At 40.4% G+C, this 19196-nt stretch overlaps 1 protein-coding gene across 1 annotated transcript in view; it reads left to right on the forward strand.

Moving 5' to 3' along the window:
• Positions 1-1232: 1232 nt before the first annotated feature.
• The window catches only part of LONRF2 (LON peptidase N-terminal domain and ring finger 2), a 34188-nt gene continuing 16224 nt past the window's right edge, over positions 1233-19196 (forward strand). The window contains exons 1-2 of the mRNA XM_007197297.2: positions 1233-2048; positions 12597-12715. Coding sequence (XP_007197359.2) covers positions 1373-2048; positions 12597-12715 — 795 coding nt within the window. The 5' untranslated portion in view covers positions 1233-1372. The remainder of the gene's footprint in view (positions 2049-12596; positions 12716-19196) is intronic.

The raw sequence follows: 19196 nt of genomic DNA on the forward strand, positions 1-19196 counted from the left end.
TGTAGAAAAACTTCACAAATTTAGAATGAAGACATTTCGACTTGAAATAATGAACAGTACAGATTTTGGAATACTATAATGCATTTTATTGCATTCAAATACATAGCATGAAACAGATGGCGGAGCACTAGGGAGAGAAGAGCAGGTTATGTGTAGTTTTTAACTCCCTCCTTCCAGCAACTTCTCTCTGTAGTACTGCACGGTAGGAGACAGTTTTAGAAATTCTATCTCTACTTTCCTATCAAGGACACAATACAATTTTCCATGTCTCAGATCCTTTCCAGTACTTAGTCTGGTATTTCCTCACATGCTGTGTTAGAGTTCTGTCTAAATTAGAGCTCTAAAATGTCTCTAACATCTAGAGTTCCGTTAAGAGAAGCTTACTGATAATGGGATCCGATCAGCGCCCACTTCAGGCTTCCTGGTCATTTAACACAATTTCCTAAGTCAAAGCTAGGGTTACAGTGATATGCTGGATAACGTTCCCTCAGTTCTCTCTGTCTCTTTCTCTTTCTCCAGTTATATTAAAAAATAATTGACATACATCATTATATAGGTTTAAGGCATACAGCATGATGGTTTGATTTACATATATTGTTGAAATGTTTACAATAGGTTCAGCTACCTTCCAACTTTTCATATAGATGCAAGAAAGAAAGGAAAAAAAGAAAAAACGAATTTTCTCCTTGGATGAGAACTCTTAGGATTTGCTCTCTTAACAACTTTCCCGTATATGGTACAGCAGTGTTAGCTATAGTCATCATGCTGCACCTTACATCCCTGGTACTTATTTATCGGTTCTCTTTTTAACCACAACCGCAGGTGGGCTTGGCCAGGCCTTGGAGCCAGGCTGGCACTCGGTGCGGGGACAAGGGGGCACGGCTGGCCGAAGACACCTGCTCCAGGCGCGGGGGCGGCAGCGGACGGCCGAGGAGCTGCGCGGGGCGGGCAGAGAACGCGCGGGACGAGGGCGCGTGGAGACGAGCGCGCACGCAGACGCGCGCGCGGGGCCGCCCGGGGCGAGGAGGGAGAGGGTTTGCGGAGACGCCGAACGGGGAGGGGTCGCCGCCTTCCCGCCTGCGGCCCGGCTGCCTAAGCCAGGGGAGCGAGGAGGGCGTTCCCCGCGGGCCGGGGCTCGGCCGCGCCCACCGTGCCCGCCCCGCCCCCGGCAGCCCACGCCGCGTGGGAGACGCGGCCCCACCCTGCGCCCGCCCCCGGCGGTGGTCGCGCAGCCCGCCGCGCACCGTTCACCCACAGACGCGCGTGGCTCTCGGCGAAGGTGGTTCCCGCGCTGCAGCCGCCGGGCCCGGGCAGCGAGCATCCTCCCTTCTCCGTTCTTCCCTCCGGCCCTAGTCGCCGCAGCCCCGCGGTGATGAGCCCCGAGCCGGTCCCGCCGCCGCCCCCCTGTCGCGGCTGCGACTGCGGGGAGCCGCTCGCCCAGCGGGTGGAGAAGGGCGACGAGGCCTTCCGCGCGGGCGAGTACGAGACGGCGGCCGAGCTCTTCCGCTCCGCGCTGGCCGGCCTGGCGCGGCCAGACCGCGGCCTGTGCCTGCGGCTGGGGGACGCGCTGGCCCGCGCCGGCCGCCTCCCCGAGGCCCTGGGCGCGTTTCGCGGCGCCGCGCGGCTCGGGGCGTTGCGGCCCGACGAGCTGGGGGAGCTGGCGAGCGGCCTGGCGTGCGTCCCGGGCCCGCGCGACCGGCGGCCGCCGGTGGGAAAGCCGGGCCGCGCCCCCGGGGAGGCGCCGAGCGGGGGGCCGTCGTCCTCGGTCCCCGCGGCGCCTCGGGACCTGCTGGACTGCCCGCGCTGCCAGCGGCTGCTGCACAAGCCGGTGACGCTGCCGTGCGGACTCACGGTGTGCAGGCGCTGCGCTGAGCCGGGGCCGGGCCGGCCGCCGGCGCGCCGCGTCAACGTGGTGCTGAGCGGCCTGCTGGAGAAGTGCTTCCCGGCCGAGTGCCGGGCGCGCAGGCTGGCGGGCCAGGTGCGGAGCCTGCAGCGCCAGCAGCAGCCGGAGGCCGCGCTGCTCAGGTGCCACCAGGCCCTGGACCTCGGTAAGCGGGCGCGGGGGCTGGGCCGCCTACACGCTCGCCTGTTGAGGGGCAGGGCCGGGACGGGAGAGCTGGGTTCGGCCAGCGGGACTCTTTTGCTGTCTGGAGGCGGTGAGGCGAAGAGTAGGGGCTAGTTGCACCTGCGGGCTGTCTTTTCCAGGACCTCCGTGGCCTTCCTGAGCCGCCCTGTGAGGCCAGGACTGCTTTTCACCCTATCTCAGCCGTACAGGAGTGGGAGGGTGGCCAAGGGTTTTCATTCGTCTTGTAGGGAAATGCAAATAGCTAACACCCTCGTGTGTTACAAGAAGGTAACACTCCCGGGCTATCACAAGAAGATAGCCTTGTGATGGAGCAGGGTTTGCTTTGGGGATTCAGCTGGTGCATCCAGGAAGGATGCTCTTACACTCCACTGTTTGGCTCTGACCTCCCTTCTCTCTCAAAGGCCATTAGATGTTGTAATGGTGTGATTAGCTTTTTAGATGGTTGTATACTAACTAGTAGTCTGGTTTATTTTATGTTATCTTTTAAACTAGAGTCTGTGACCAGCACCAGCCGCTTCCCGCCCAACCACCACCTGTTAAGAATATATAATTTAAAGGAAGCCCAAACTTCGGTTCTGGTCATTGCGTTTGACTCTGAATGAGTATGCCGTATTGACAGTTGTTTGGGGTGGAGAATGTGTGGATGGAGGGTGATTTGTTTTCTGAATTCGCTGGTTTTGAAACAGGGTTGTGTGTGCATGACTTAAACCTCTAGTCAAGAAGACTTGGTTTAATGTTTTGTTACTAAGAGTCTTCTTGTGTGCTCTAGTCATTATGCATTTTATTGTAAACTAGGGTTAAGGTTTTCTCTTTTAGAAGGCACACCTGTATCCAAATTGGGAGATTCTCTGCTGGAATAGAGCAGTTAAATTGCTTTATGTAACAAATAATTGGTACCATATTTGAAACAACATATCTGTACTTTAACAGGCTGTGTATTTTTTAGTTTTCAATTATTTATGTATTAGTATATATGGTGTAGAGCCACTATTCAGTAGAAATATTGTGTAAGCCACATATGTAACTTTACTTTTTCTGTTAACCCATTTAAAAAAGGTGAAAAGTAGCAGGTGAAATTCATTTAAAAAATATTTTTAACCCTATACCTTCAAAATGTTATTTCAACATATATTTAATGTAAAAAAATCCAGATTTTACTTTCTCAGTAAATCTTCGAAATTCATTGTGTATTTTACATTTACTGCCCACCCCGATTTGGATACTAAATTTTCATGAGAAGTACTTCCTCTATGTTTAGATGTCATAAAATTTAGAGTTGAAAAAGTGGATTCTCATGTTGGTGTCGTTCCAAAGTAACTTAAAAGTTATCCTCTAACTGAAGAGTATCCATTTTTTAAAATTCTATTAATTAAAATAAAAAATAACTCAGTTCCTTTGTTGCCCTAGACCTCTCTCTTGTTTTCACTAGCCACATGTGTCCAATGGCTACTGTTGTAGACAGCACAAGTACAGAACCTTAAAAAACAATTGCTGTAAATGTAACAGATCACAATACCAACTCTTGGAGAAGATTTAGAAAATGAGAACTATTGTATGCTGCTGATGGGTCTGCATAATTATACCCCTGGTACGTTGTTTGGCAGTATCTGAAAATGTTAATTATGACCTTTGGCCAAGCGGCTTCAATGAAGTACAAGCATATGTGCACTGAAAAGATGTTTACAAGGGTGTACAAGAGTGTATATACATCATTAGAGATAGCCCTAAAGTGGAACTCAAAAGTCCAAAAAGAACAGAATGAATAAGTAAATATATTATGATGTCTTTATGGAATACTACATAGAAAGAAAATAAGCCAACTTCAGTTACGTACCACAGTGTGGTTGAATCACATACATAATGTTAAGTGAAAGCCGGACTCAAAAGCATTTTTAATACATGATTATATTTATCTGTAAGTCCAAGCAGGCAAAATTACTGTGGCATGTTAGAAGCAAGTAAGGGCAGTGATTACCTTGGGGAAGAAAAAGGGGAATGTTATTGTGAGTAAGTGTGGGAGGGACCTGAGTGGTAGTGGTAATGTTCTGTTCCTTGACCTAGAAGATGGATGCACAGGTGTGTTCACTTTGTGACAATTCATTGTATTTTCCATTTATATGTTAGACCTCAATTTAAAAGTTTTAAGAACATGGATTATTGCAGTCAATTCATCATGAGAACTTCATTCAGTATGTTCAGTATCCATTTTCCACTCAAAGATTGGAAAAGAAAGCCAAGTTTCCCTAGTTTAAAAATTTATAGAAAACATTTAACTTAGTGATAAATTAGCTCCCAAGAGAGGTTTTGTTATAGTAAAAAGGTTACAAATACTTGGATTTGGAAATGCCTGTGTTTAGACCCAGGCTGACAGTTATTTTGTGACCCTAGCCAAGGGTGGTAATCATTAATGCTGTTCCCCAAATATTTATATCTTTATACCCTCTCCAAACAAGTACGATTGCATTCCTTTCCTGCTTGTGGTTGGGTAGAGCCATGTGACTAATTTTGGCCAATAAGTTGCGAGTGGAATTCAAAATAACTGTATGTTAAAACAGAAATAAACATGTGAAAAGATAACTCAATAGATAACTGTCTATTAAAAAGAACCAAATGGGTATTCTAGACCTGGAAAGTACGGTATCTGAAGTTGAGATTTAGATGGATTCGAAAACAGGCTGTACACATCAGAAATCGGAGTGGGAACACTCAGGAACAAGTCAATAGACAATATCCAAGCTGAATCACAGAGGAAAAAAACAGAGCATAAGAGAAATGTGGGACACAGAGAAAAGTTCTAAAATCTGTGGAATACGAGCCCCCGAAGAGGAGAGAGGGAGAAGGGGCAAGTGAAATATTTGAAGGAAAAATGGCTGAGAATTTTCTAGATCTGATGGGAAACTTTAAGTCACTGAACCAAGAGGCTCAGTAAGCCCAACAGGATAAACACAAGCATTCACTTCACACAACAAACAAAACGTATCTAAGTATATTACAGTCCAGTTACTGAAAATCAAACATAAAGAGACATTTAAAAGCACTTAGAGAAGGCAGGATATATTTCCTTCAAAGGAGCCAGAATAAGACTGATAGCTGACTTTTCAACAAAATTATTAAAACTAGAAGATAATGGAGTAACATCTTGAAAGTGATGAAAGAGGGGGGAAAAAAACCCTACCTGGCATTCTTTACCCAGATGAAAAATATCTGTCAGAAATGAAGGCAAAATTAAGATGCTTTAATCCAGGTAAATAATAGGAAGGATTTTTATTGCCATCACAGTTGCATGAAGTACTGAGGGGAATTCTTCAGGTTAAAGGAAAATGATGTGGATGGTAGCATGGAACTAAAGGAAGGAATGAAGATCACTAGACAGAGTAAATACATGAATAAATATAAGAGAATATTGATTATTTCAAACTCTTTCCCTCTCCTTGGGACTTCCTGTTCTCTGACACATAACAATATTGAAATTAGGCCAATTAAGAACCCTAAAATGGCCTCTAAGTGTTCAAGTGAAAGGAAGAGTCATTCATCTCACTTTAAATCAGAAGCTAGAAATATTTAAGCTTAATGAGGAAAGCATGTTGAAAGCTGAGACAGGCCAAAAGCTTGGCCTCTTGTGCCAAACACCTAGCTAAGTGTGAATGCAAAGGAAAAGTTCTTGAAGGATATTAAAAGAGCTACTTCAGTGAACACATGAATGATAAAAAAGCGAAACAGCCTTATTGCTGATAGGCAGAGCATTATAGTGGTCTGGATAGAATAAACCAGCCACAACGTTGCCTAAAGCCAAAGCCTAATCCAGAGCAAGGCCCTAACTCCTTTTAATTCTATGAAGACTGAGAGAGATGAGGAAGCTGCAGAAGAAAACTCTGAAGCTAGCAGAGTTTGGTTCATGAGGTTTAAGGAAAGAAGCTGTCTCCATAACATAAAAGTGCAAGGTGAAGTGTTGATGTAGAAGCTGCAGCAAGTTATCCAGAAGGTCTAGCCAAGATCATTAGTGAAGGTGGCTACACTAAACAACAGATTTTCAATGTAGGCGAAGTACCCTTCTATTAGAAGGAGATGCCATTTAGGACTTTCATAGCTAGAGAGGAGAAGTCAATGCCTGTCTTCAAAGCTTTAAAGGACTGGCTGCCTCTCTTGTTAAGGGCTAATGCAGCTGGTGATTTTAAGTTGAATCCAGTGCTCCTTTACCATTCTGAAAATCCTAGGGCCCTTAAGAATTATGCTACATTTACTCTGCCTGTGGTCTATAAGTGAAACAACAGACTCTGGATGACAGCACATCTGTTTACAGCATGGTTTACTGAATATTTTAAGCCCACTGTGGGTACCTACTGCTCAGAAAAAAGATTCCTTTCAAAATATTACTGCTCATTGACAATGCACCTGGTCACCCAAGAGCTCTGATGGAGATGTACAAAGAGATTAATGTTGTTTTCATGCCAGCTAACACAATACCCATTCTGCAGCCCAAGGATCAAGGAGTAATTTCAACTTTCAAGTCTTACTATTTAAGAAATACATTTCATGAAGCTATAGCTGCCAGATAAAGTGACTCCTCTGATGGATCTGGGCAAAGGAAATTGAAAATCTTCTGGAAAGGACTCACGATTCTAGGTGCTGTTAAGAACATTCGCAATTCATGAGAAGAGGTACAAATGTCAACATTCACAGGAGTTTGGAAGAAGTTGACTCCAGCCCTCATGGATGACTTTGAGGGGTTCAAGACTTCATGGAGGAAGTAACTGCAGATGTGGAGACAGCAAGAGAACTAGAATTAGAAGTGGAACCAGAAGATGTGATTGAATTGCTGCCATCTCAGGATAAAACTAGTAGATGAGTTGCTTCTTAAGGATGAGCAAAGAAGGTGATTTCTTGATATGGAATCTACTCCTGGTGAAGATGCTGTGAAGATTGTTGAAATGATAACAAAGGACTTAGACTATTATGTAAACTTAGTTTATGAAGCAGCAGCAGGGTTTGAGAAGATTGATGCCAATTTTGAAAGACATTCTGCTGTGGGTAAAATGCTGTCAAACAGCATGGCAGGCTACCGAGAAATTGTTTATGAAAGGAGGAGTCAATCATTGTGGCATACTTCATCGTTGTTTTATTTTAAGAAATTGCCACGGGCACCCCAACTTACAGCAGCCACCACCCTCATCAGCCAGCAGCCATCAACATCAAGGCAAGACCCTCCACCAGCAAAAAGATGATGACTTGCTTAAGGCTCAGATGATGGTTAGCATTTTTTTTTAACAATAAAGTATTTTTAAATTAAGGTATACACATTTTTTTTTAGACATACTGCTATTGCACACTTGATAGACTATAATATAGTGTAAACAAAACTTTTATGTGCTCTGGAAACCAAAAAAATGTGTGACTTGCTTTATTGTGATGGTCTGGAACTGAACCCACAACCTCACTGATGTATGCCTGTATGAAAAACTATGGGATGTCATTGCAACAATGCTTAGAGGGAAATTTATTGCTTTAAATGTCTCTGCTAAAAAAAGAAAGTTGAAAATCAGTGATCTCCAGGCTTCTATTTCAAGATACTAGAGGAAGAAAAGCAAATCGAATCCCAAGGACGTAGAAAGGAGGAAATAAAGGTGAGAGCAAACGTCAGTTGTAAGAAAGGAAAAATACAGTCCAGTATTTCTTATGAGCATTGGTACAAAAATCCTAAACAAAATATTAGCAAATTGAATCTAGTGATAGACGTAAAGAACAATACATCATGATCAAGCAGAATGTTACTTTGTTTATTCATTGTAAATCAACCACATGTACAGAATAAAGGAGAAAAGTCATATGATCTGTGTTAAAATCAGGAAACTAGGAATAAAAGGCAACATTGTTAATATGTTAAAGAATGTCTATAGAAACCATCCTAATTAAATATTGAATGTTTCCCCATTCGCTAGGTGACAGGGTTCACTGTCATCACTGCCACTCAACATTGTACTGAGGATTCTAGTGCGTGTAATGAGGAGAAAATAAAAGAGCATCAAAACTGGAAAAATAAAATGTTATTATTTGTAGATCATGTGTGGGAGTACATAGAGACTCCAGAATAATATTTGGACTATTATAAATTATAAGTGAATTACCAAGAGTGTTGAATATTGGGTCAGTATAGAAAGACCAATGATAATTATAAATACTTAGTAAAGAACAAATAGAAAACGGAATTTGAAAACAACCCATTTATTGAACAAAAAATTTCTTGGAATAAATCCTGAAATATCTGAAGGATGTTCACAGCCTCTACACTGAAAATACAAAACATTTCTGGGAGAAATTAAAGTGGACTTAAATAAATGGAAAGATTTTATTTTCATGACTTGCAAGTCTCGGTATCAATAAGATGTCTGTTCTCTACAGATTGAACTGTAGACTCAATGCAATTTCAAAGTCTCAGCCAATAGTTTTGGTGGAAATTAGTGAATGACCAAGGCAGTATTGAAGAAAAATAACAGAGCTGGAGAGTTTACGCCATAAAGTATCAAGACTTACCATAATGTTGCAGTGATTAAGAGTTGTATTGGCCCAAGGATAGACACACAGAAACTGACACTTGATTTACTACAAAGATGCCAGTGGAATTCACTGGGGAGAAAAGTATTTTAAATAGTCTGAGTCAGTTGCTTATTCATATGGAAAAAAAATGAACCTGGACACTTATCTCACCTCATACATTGAAATTACAATTAGATTTCTAAAAGAAATCATAGGAGAATATGAACTTGGGACAGGCAATTATTTCTTAAATAAGACACTAAAAGGATGATAAAAGAAAGTATAGGGGCTTCCCTGGTGGCACAGTGGTTGGGAGTCTGCCTGCCAATGCAGGGGACACGGGTTCGAGCCCTTGTCTGGGAGGATCCCACATGCCGCGGAGCGGCTGCGCCCGTGAGCCACAATTGCTGAGCCTGCGCGTCTGGAGCCTGTGCTCCGCAACAAGAGAGGCCGCGATAGTGAGAGGCCTGCGCACCGCGATGAAGAGTGGCCTCCGCTTGCCACAACTGGAGAAAGCCCTCGCACAGAAACTAAGACCCAACACAGCCATAAAAATAAAATTAAAAAAAAAAAAAAAAAAAAAGTATAAATTTGATTTGATTAAAATGAAGAACTTTTTGTTCCTTAGAGACCCCCTAAACGAGTGAAAAGGTGGTGTGTATATGTAATATGTATCTTACTGAGAATGCAAATCCAGAATATTGAAGGAATGCCTATGGTTCAAAAACAAAATCTGTCCAAATAATAGGCAAAGACTTCAACAGATGCTTTATAAAAGTAGATCTCAAAAGGGCAATAAACATATGAAAGGGTGCCCAACATAATTAGTGATCAAATGCAAATTGAAAGTAAAATAAGATCTTACTGTATACCCGCCAGAATGGTTAAAATGAAAGTTTAACCATTTACATGGTTAAACATTTACATAGTTTGGGCAAGTATTTGAAGGAATTGGAACTGTTATGTTGCTGGTGAAAATGTCACTTGGTAGAAGTTAAATATGTTTGGGAGTACCTACTAAAGCTAAGCATATATACAACCTCTGACACAGTGTTTCCACTTCTGAGTATATACCGAATAGAAATGAATGTCATGTGCACCAGAAGACACATGCAAGAATGTGTCAGCTTTATTTATTTATTTATTGCTTCTCTTCTTCCATTTATTTTTGAGCGATTCCTCAATAAATTCTCAGTTTTATTAAGCTTAAGGCTTGATGCTTAGAAAATGTGTTGAGATCTATTTTAAATGTTTTAATAGGTTAAATTATGAAGTGCTGGCTTCATAAATGGGTTGTCAAATGCTAGAAGCCAGCAAAGAAAATAGTTTGATTCATTCAACGTCTGGATGGGAAGTGAATTTTATTGCCCTTGGACTTCTGTAAAAGCAGCCTTTAGAATCTGAGGAGCGGAGGCTTAAATGCATTAGAAAAAGATTAAAAATAAATGTAATGAAATGTGTTTTTCACTCAGGAAACTCAACATCAATTGAGCTAACACAAAGTATAAGCAACAAAATAGTGAAAAAACAGAAAAATTAGTGAAACAGGAAAAATTGAGCTGGGTAACAAGTCAAGCTGGTTTATTATAAAACTGGTAAAACAGACACGTTTGGCAAGTGTGATGAAGACAAATGCAAAGCACAAGTAGCATCAAGAATGAAGAAAAGTATAACTGCAGATATAAATACAACAGATTTTAAAATCAATACGAAAAGAACAATTTTAAGGAAACTATAAATTATCAGAATTGATCCAGGAAGAAGTAAAAGACTGATATGGACCGAAAACCATAAAAGAAATTGAACTCAGGGATTTTCTTCTGAACAAAGGCACTACTGTCAAGCAAGTTCTAACAAACTTTCAAGGAAGTTTAACTCCCATCTTATTTTATCTATAGCTCATAAAAAAATTTGGAAAGATTTCCATCTCATTTTGTAGGGTTAGTATAATCTTGATACTGTAATCAGGTAAAGCTTGCACAGGAAAAAAATGTATAGGCTGGCCTTACCTATGTACATAGATGCCCAAACCTTAATTAAATTTCTTAGTAATATTTTGAATCCAGCAGTGTAATAAGAGTTAAGGTCAGGAAGGAAGGCTTATCCAAGGAATGTAAGGATAATTCAACATTAGACAGATCTTTCAATGTGGTTCACTGTAATAACAGGGAGGAGATATACTACTTGTGATAGATGCTGAAAGAGCATTCTATGAAATTTAATACCCGCTTGTTTTAATGCCTTCGCAGGTATGTTTCCCAAGCTCAAACTGTACTTCCAGCAGCGGTTTTGTTTTGTTTTGTTTGTCTTAGATTTCCAAAAGTCTCCAAGGAAGATTTCTGTATTTCAAAATGCATTCAACCATGCAATTGAGGCACTTTCATCTAATATTCAGTTGAAAATGATTAATCTGCAGTTATATTTAGTGTATATTGACATACTAAAGGGGCAAATATCATGAGAAGAATCTAAAAGAATTCTATAAACACTTTCCAGGCAATGAAATGCTCAATTTAAAATTATATGCGTGTGGATTGACATCAGTATTCCGTAGTACCTGTGTGCCTTTTCAAAGGTGAATATGTAAAATCTCATTACAGATCAATAGGTGAACATTTTCAATCAATTTTGATGACAGGGAACACTAACTTTAAACCTGAATTGAGGAAAATGTTGTCTTCTCTAAGAGAATTCCATTTTTCTAATTAGTAGACCTAGTCTACAAAAAAAGAACTAAATTATTATATTTTGAAGTTTGTCAATAAAAAAGGTGTAAAAATTTGTTTTCTCTCTTTTTATATAAATACCTGAATAATATCCTCAAGTTGACCTCTTTCCCTGCAAAGCCTAAAATATTTAATGTCTGACCTTTTACAGAAAAAGTTGTTCATCTCTGCTCTAGCCAGTCAGTGTCTTTTTTTAAAATTCAGCTTTTTTTGTTTGGCTCCTCCATTCCTGCTGTTACTTTTCCCTTCTCCAACTTTTTTCCTTGTCATACCTTCTCTACATTATACATTTGTAGCAATAACATAATACCTGCTCCCCATGCCTTGCCTGCACCTTTGACCAGTTAACTCTGTAAACAAAGAGGAGATGTGGTAGCCTTTGGAAAGTACTAAGTGGTTACTTTGAGAAAAAGGTCAAGATCAAGGATTTGGAGCAGGCCAAAAATGTGTCTTAAGTGGAGAGATGAGAACACATTTTAGGCGCCAGAATTTTATTGATGAACTAAAATGCACACTTCAGCCCTATTTCAAAGACCCTACAGTGAGTATGGGTAGAGTGAACTCTGTCCAGCGGCCTAAAAACATGGCCATGATGGTTCTGCTTTCTTGAGCTCTGGCTTTGTCACGTTTCCATGGTACCCTGCCTAGTCAACAACTTCATACACTGTCATCAGTTCATAGCGAGAGCACTGTTAGCTTCTGTGTAAGCTGTACTTAGGTTCTTAGTAGCATATGAGTACTGTAATTCTCAAGATCTCTTCCGTTTGAAGAATCTAGGGAAAAGGAAGATTTTTTTTCCCTTCTTTTCCCACTTACCTGAACATATTATGGGTACGAATCTGCACCCGCTCAGCTGCATAGAAAAACAAATTATGTTTTACTTTTCTGTTTTTAAGCGTGAATTTCCTTGTGTACTTTCAAGAAAATTATTTGAAATCTTTTCTTTTTAAATACCTAGTTATAACATGAAGATGATTCAGCATCTACTCAATGGAGATTATGTTGTAGCTAGTGTGTGTGTAGCAGTCTTTTTTCCTGGTGCATTTTGAAATCTTACTCGTTCTCTTTCTGATTTCCTGAGAAAAGCTATGTAAAATATACTTATCAAACTACTAAACTCTACATGTGATTAGAGGAGGTGTTATTTATTTTACCTTTATGTTTGTTTTCTAATTTAATATTTTTAATGACTTAAAGATCATTTTTTGAAAATGCAGTCATTTTTATTTATTTCCATTCCTCATGCCTTTCAGCTCCTGGTGATAATTCGTTATTGCTGCTGCGAGCAGAGTTGTATTTATCCATGAAGAACTATGAACAGGCTCTGCAGGATGCCAGTGCAGTTTGTCAGAATGAACCTCTCCTGCCTAAGGTATTTATTTGTATCGGTTGGCTTTGGAGATAATAAATGTAAATTTATGGGATTTTTAAAAATTCTATTGAAGTATAGTTGATTTACAGTGTTGTGGTAATTTCTGTCATCCAGCCAAGTGATTCAGTTATACGTATATACATTCTTTTTCATATTCTTTTCCATTATGGTTTGTCACAGGTTATTGAACATAGTTACCTGTGTATGGGATTTTCTGAAGAATAAAGTAAGATCATTGTGATGAGTACCTATGGACAGAGTACATTTCCCTCAAATTGTAGATAGTCTAAATGTAGCAATCCACTTCATAATAAACCAACTCAGTTTAAAAGACCAAGTTTCCAACTGGATCTGGATAGGAAACACTAATTTAGATTACTATTAGTAGATGATCAGCTGAATAATATGCCTTAGGCACTGAACAAATATATAAACAAACTAATAGAATTTTATGAATTGGTGAATAAAGAGGAAATGTTTAAAATTACAGTTTAAGTAGGAAGATACTATATTATTATTATAATCATAATAATAGTGATTAGCAGTTGGGCCCTAATATGCATGGTGCATATAAATGGTGTTAGTAAAAGGGTGAATGTTTTGTATGTATTTATTTTGCAATAATTTTAATCTCTGTGTCTTGGTTGGAAAGGTCTAATATTACTTCCTCTAGTGACACGAAATAAGGTTTGCTAACCTAATAAGAGTAGCTTAAGTTGTCCTTGAAGAAGATTAAGGAGCCAAAGAATAAAAGTTGTAACTTTTTTCGTGAATTTTTGAATTTTAAACCCCTTAAGAGATTTTAAAGTTTTAAAGAACTTGTGATGAGATTAATGCCTATAGCATTCTCTATTATCTAATAAAAATATTTTTTTCTCCTGCTGTATTGCTTTTTTAATCATCTTTGTTTCAGAAACACTGAAGAAACATTAACCCAGGTTAATAGGATGGATGTAGCTTGCCCTTCCTTTCTTCCTTCCATCCATCCATTCATCCAACCAGTCATCCTTTAAAACAAAATGTTTTAATATTAGATTGAGTATTAAGATGGGTGTGGGGATGAGTCCAAGAATGGGAAGCCAACGTTTGTTGGACCAAGCCCAGAAATTTATTTTGTTGCTTGTTTGCTTCACTAAATACATTTCCTACTCATATTTCTGATGCTTTTTCTCTGATCCTTTGATCTTTTATTCTTTTGAGGTAATTTCTATCAGTAGTGATTGAGCCTTAAGGGCTGTGAATTACAAGTCTAGTATTTCTGATTGACAGTAGACCTATGTTGCCCTTTGAAGCTAGATTCTTCTCCACGGTATTGATCTTTGTGCTAACAACCTGGCAGTGTGTGTCTGACAAAAGACAGACTTAATTACTACAAAGTTACATGTCAGGGAGGCAGCAAATGTATCTCTAGCCTTTGGGATTTTGCTTTTATTTTCAGGGTTTATTGTAAATCTGTGAATCTCAGTTCTTGATATGTGTCTAGTGAAGAACCGCTCCAACAGAAATGCAACCTTGATAATCACTTTAAGATAGTAAAGGACAAAAGTTTATTTCCAGGTTACTATTGCAACTAAAGGAGGTGCCATTGGAAGGTGAATTCAGAGAACTGAAGGGAGGATGAAGTTGGCCAACTGTGGTTAAGATGAGATGGAAGCTTCAGTTGGGGCTGGTGCAGCAGGTGTTCTACGCAAGCAAAACCATCCTTTCAAGCAAGCAGCCATGGCTGATATTGAGTCCAAGCTTTTGGTGCAAACAGAGATGGGCCAGTACTAGCCAATGATTTGCCCATATTCAGAAATATAACCCAGCAAATGATAAGTTGATGCAGCTGAATCCAGGAAAGTTAACTGCCTACTAAAACAAAACCCAGTAATCCTCAGAAGAATACAACAAAATGCAGAGTTGATACAACATGTTATGTAAAATGTCCAGTGTTAACCAAAAATACTAGACATGCAAAGAAAGAGGAATTGTTGACTTTTACTCAGGATAAAAGATAGTCAGTAAAAACTGTCTTCCTGTGGGCCTGGAAGTTGCATTTAGCAGAAAAAGACTTCAAAGCAGCTATTATAAGTAAGTTTAGAGAATTAAATGAAATTATGTCCAGAAAATTGAAGGAAAGTATGGTGTCTTTGAATTAATAGACAGTCCCAAGGGGGAAATTGAAACTATAAAAAATGGAAATTCTAGAGCTGAAAAATACAAATGGTGAAATAAAAAATTGCTATATAAGCTCAATAGCACATTACACACGGCAAAAGAATCTGTGAAATTGAGGATAGAGTGATAGAAATGACACAACCCAAAGAACAGAAACACAAAAGTTTAAAGAAAAATGAATCTTAGAAACATATGGTACAATATATGTGTAATTGGAATCCCAGAAGGAGAAGCTAGAAAATGGCAGAAAAAATTTTGAAGAAATAAGGGCTGAAAGCTTTCCAAATTTAATAGAAAATATTAATTTCAGATCTAGAAGCTTAATGACCCCAAAGCAAAATAAATACAAATAAATACACTCCCTGACACATCATAATGACTGCCGCTCAGTAATCCAAAGATAAAAAGAAATTCTTGAAAGCACCAAGAGGAAAATGACATGAAGTGAGAAAAACGACATACAGGAAAATAATAAGATCATTAATGACATATCATCAGAAACTGTGGAAGCCAGTTAACATTGGAATAGCATATTCAAAGTGCCAAAAGAAGAAACCTTTCAACCAAGAAGTCTATATCCAGTAAAAATATATTTTTAAAATGAAGCTGAAATAAAGACATTTTTAGGAAACATGTCTTTGTTGCCAGCAGATGTGTACTACAAGAAATGCTAAAGGAATTTTTCAAGTCTGAAGGAAAACAGTAAATTGTAACTCAAATATAAAGGAAGTGATGAAGTGCACCACAAATAGACCAAAGCAAGAACCAGCTAACTACATGGTGTCTACCTACAGGAATCAATTTTAAATGCAAAGATACAGACTTAAAAGTCTGTAGAAATATACCCTCAGAGGGATTTCACCCCATGGGGAAAGGAGAACAGGAGGACCTCAGCAATCCTTGTCACCACCATGGACCTCTGCAGCCTTTGCTTCCAAGGACGTTTACAGTCTTCACCAATCCTGAACCCAGATGATGGAGCTGCCCAGGGTCCTTCCCCAGGGTCTCCTTCCCAGTGCTGGAGCTCTCACTGTGGTGAGACCTGCTTTCAGGAACCCAAGTTGCTGCTGTGCCCCACTCACGAGGATTAGGGTTCCACAGGGCCTCACCACCTGTGGGAATCAGAGCTGCCTCTGTGCTGTGCCCTTCCCCCTGGGGCCCAAGTGAGTTAGGGACTATGCATCTGCTACTCTGCCATCTGCTACTCTGCCAACAGACCATGAAGCTGTTGCTCTGTGCCCCGCCCCCTGGGTCCGCAGTTGGGACTTTGACTCTCTGTCACCAAACTGTGCAGCTATTGCTTTGTGCTCCATCCCTTCCTCCTCAATTGGAACACCTCTGTGCCCTGTTATCCCTGGGCTTTGCTGCTGCTGCATCTTGCCCGCTCTTGACCCCCTTAAATACAAATCACTGCAGGGAGACCCAGAGCCCGGTTGCATGGGTGATGTACACACACTTGCACCTCAGATACTGACTCCATCATCACAGCAAGTGAGCCTGTGTCCCAGGCCACAGGGGCCATGGTAGTTCTGCCTGCCACTGAGCTCATGACTCCCGCTCTGCTGCTGCTCTGAATGCAAGTGCCTCAGGCCTGGTACCACAGAGGGATCCCCTCAGCTAGAACATCCCCCCACACATAGAAAAGAAGAAGAGGAGGACCCCAGCAGCCCTAGCTGCCACTGCCATTGCAGATACCCATGGGAGGCTGGCAGTCTTGTCTGCTGAGTGTCCCCACGGTCTTTGCCAGTGCTGAACTCAGCTGGCAGATCTGCATGGAGATGGTGCCAATGCACCCCTACCCAGTTGGTGCCCTCACAGCCAACTTCAGGTGAAAGTGAGTTTAGATGATCCACTGAAGCCAGGTCATGCAGATGGAAAATCAATAAGGAAATAATGGACTTGAACTTGAATAAGGAATAATGGACTACTTGATCAAATGAGTCTAGTAGACATATACAGAATATTCCATCAAACAGCAGCAAAATATATGTTCTCAAGGGCAGACAACATTCTTCATGATAGATCATATGCTAGGTCACAAAGCAAGTCTTAATAATTTTAAGATGATTGGAATTTTATCCAGTATCTTTTCCAGACACAATGGTATGAAACTAGAAATACATAATAGGAGGAAAGCTAGAAAAGTCACAAATACATAGGAATTAAACAACAGGCTTGTGAACAACCGCTGAGTCAAAGAAGAAATCAAAAGGAAAATAAAAAAATATCCAGAGACGAAACAAAGTGGAAGCACAGCATACCAAAATGTATGGGATGCAGCAAAAGCAGTTCTAACGAGGACGTTTTAGCAATAAACTTTTACATTAAGAAAAAAGTAAGATCTAAAATAAACAACCTCAGGGACTTCCTTGGTGGTGCAGTGGTTAAGAATCTGCCTGCCAATGCACGGGACACGGGTTTGAGCCCTTGTCCAGGAAGATCCCACGTGCCAAAGAGCAACTAAGCCCATGCACCACGACTACTGAGCCTGTGCTCTAGAGCCCGAGAGCCACAACTACTGAGCCTGCGTACCACAACTACTGAAACCCGCGTGCCTAGAGCCCATGCTTCTCAACAAGAGAAGCCACCGCAATGAAGAGTAGCCCCCGCTCACTGCAACTAGGGAAAGCCTGTATGCAGCAGCGAAGACCCAACACAGCCAAAAATAATAAATATAAATAAATATACTAATGCTTTTAAAAAATTAAAAAAATAAACAACCTTAAATCTCAAGAACCTAAAGAACAAACTAAGTTAGCAGAAGGAAGTAATAAAGATTAGAGCAGGAATAAATGAAATTGAGATGAGAAAGACAACATAAAAGATGAACAAAACTTGGGCTTCCCTGGTGGCGCAGTGGTTGAGAATCTACCTGCTAATGCAGGGGACATGGGTTCGAGCCCTGGTCTGGGAAGATCCCACATGCCACGGAGCAACTAGGCCCATGAGCCACAACTACTGAGCCTGCGCATCTGGAGCCTGTGCTCTGCAGCAAGAGAGGCCGTGATAGTGAAGAGGCCCATGCACCGCAATGAAGAGTGGCCCCCGCTTGCCGCAACTAGAGAAAGCCCTCGCACAGAAACGAAGACCCAACACAGCCAAAAATAAATATAATAAATAAATAAATAAAAGATTAAAAAAAAAGAAATCTGAGCTGCAAAATTATTAAAAAAAAAAAAAAGATGAACAAAACTAAGATTTGGTTTCTTGAAAAGTTAAAATTGACAAACCCTTAGACTAGGGAAAAAAGAGATGACTCAAATAAATAAAATTATGAGTAAAAGAGAAGACATTTGATACCACAAAAATACAAAGGTTCAAAGTGACTACTTTGAATATTTATAAACCAACAAATTAGATAATTTAGAAGAAATAGGTAAATTCCTAGAAACATACAGCCTACCAAGTCTTGAATCAAGAAGTAATTAGAAAATCTGGACAGACCAATAACAATCAAGGGGATTGAACCAGTAATGAAAAATCTCCCAGAACAGAAAATCCCAGAACCAGGTGGCTTCACTGATGAATTCTATCAATGATTTAAAGAAGAATTAATGCCAATCCTTTCCAAACTCTTCCAAAAATTGAGGAGGATGGAACACTTCCAAAGTCGTTTTGTGAGGTTAGCATTACCCTGATACTGAAGCTAGACAAGGCCACTGCAAGAGAAGAAAAGTATAGGCCAATTATCTCTAATGAACGTAGATGCACAAATTCTCAACAAAATACCAGCAAACCAAATTAAAGAGCACAGTGATGGATCACTACAACATGATCAAGTGGGATTTATCCTTAGGATGCAAGGATGGTTCAACATATGCAAATCAGTCAGTGTGATACCCCACATTAACAGAGCGGAGGATAAAAATTATATGGTCATCTTAATAGATGCAGAAAAGGCATCTGACAGAATTCAGCCCCCTTTTATGATATAAACTCTCAACAAATTAAGTATAGAAGGAATGAACCTCAGCATAATAAAGGCTATATATGATAAGCTCACAGCCAAAATCATGTTCAGTGGTGAAAAGTTAAAAGCCTTTCTCTGTGGTCAGGAGCAAGACAAGTATGCCCTCTCTTTTTTTAAATTAATTTATTTTTATTTTTGGCTGCATTGGGTCTTCGTTGCCGCATTGCATCCATAAAGCAAAAACAAAATGCTTTTGGAAAATACTGACCCATATTGCATTTTGTTCATCTCTGTTGTGGGACTTTGTATATTACACTTTGTGTCTGTCCTGTCTGTGTGCTCCCACAAGACTGTATGCTCCTTGAAGACAGGAAAATGGTAGTGACCTGTGATTACTGGGTGAGTGAAGGG

Source organism: Balaenoptera acutorostrata, chromosome 12 (assembly GCF_949987535.1).
Source record: "Balaenoptera acutorostrata chromosome 12, mBalAcu1.1, whole genome shotgun sequence".
Classification (NCBI taxonomy): domain Eukaryota; kingdom Metazoa; phylum Chordata; class Mammalia; order Artiodactyla; family Balaenopteridae; genus Balaenoptera; species Balaenoptera acutorostrata.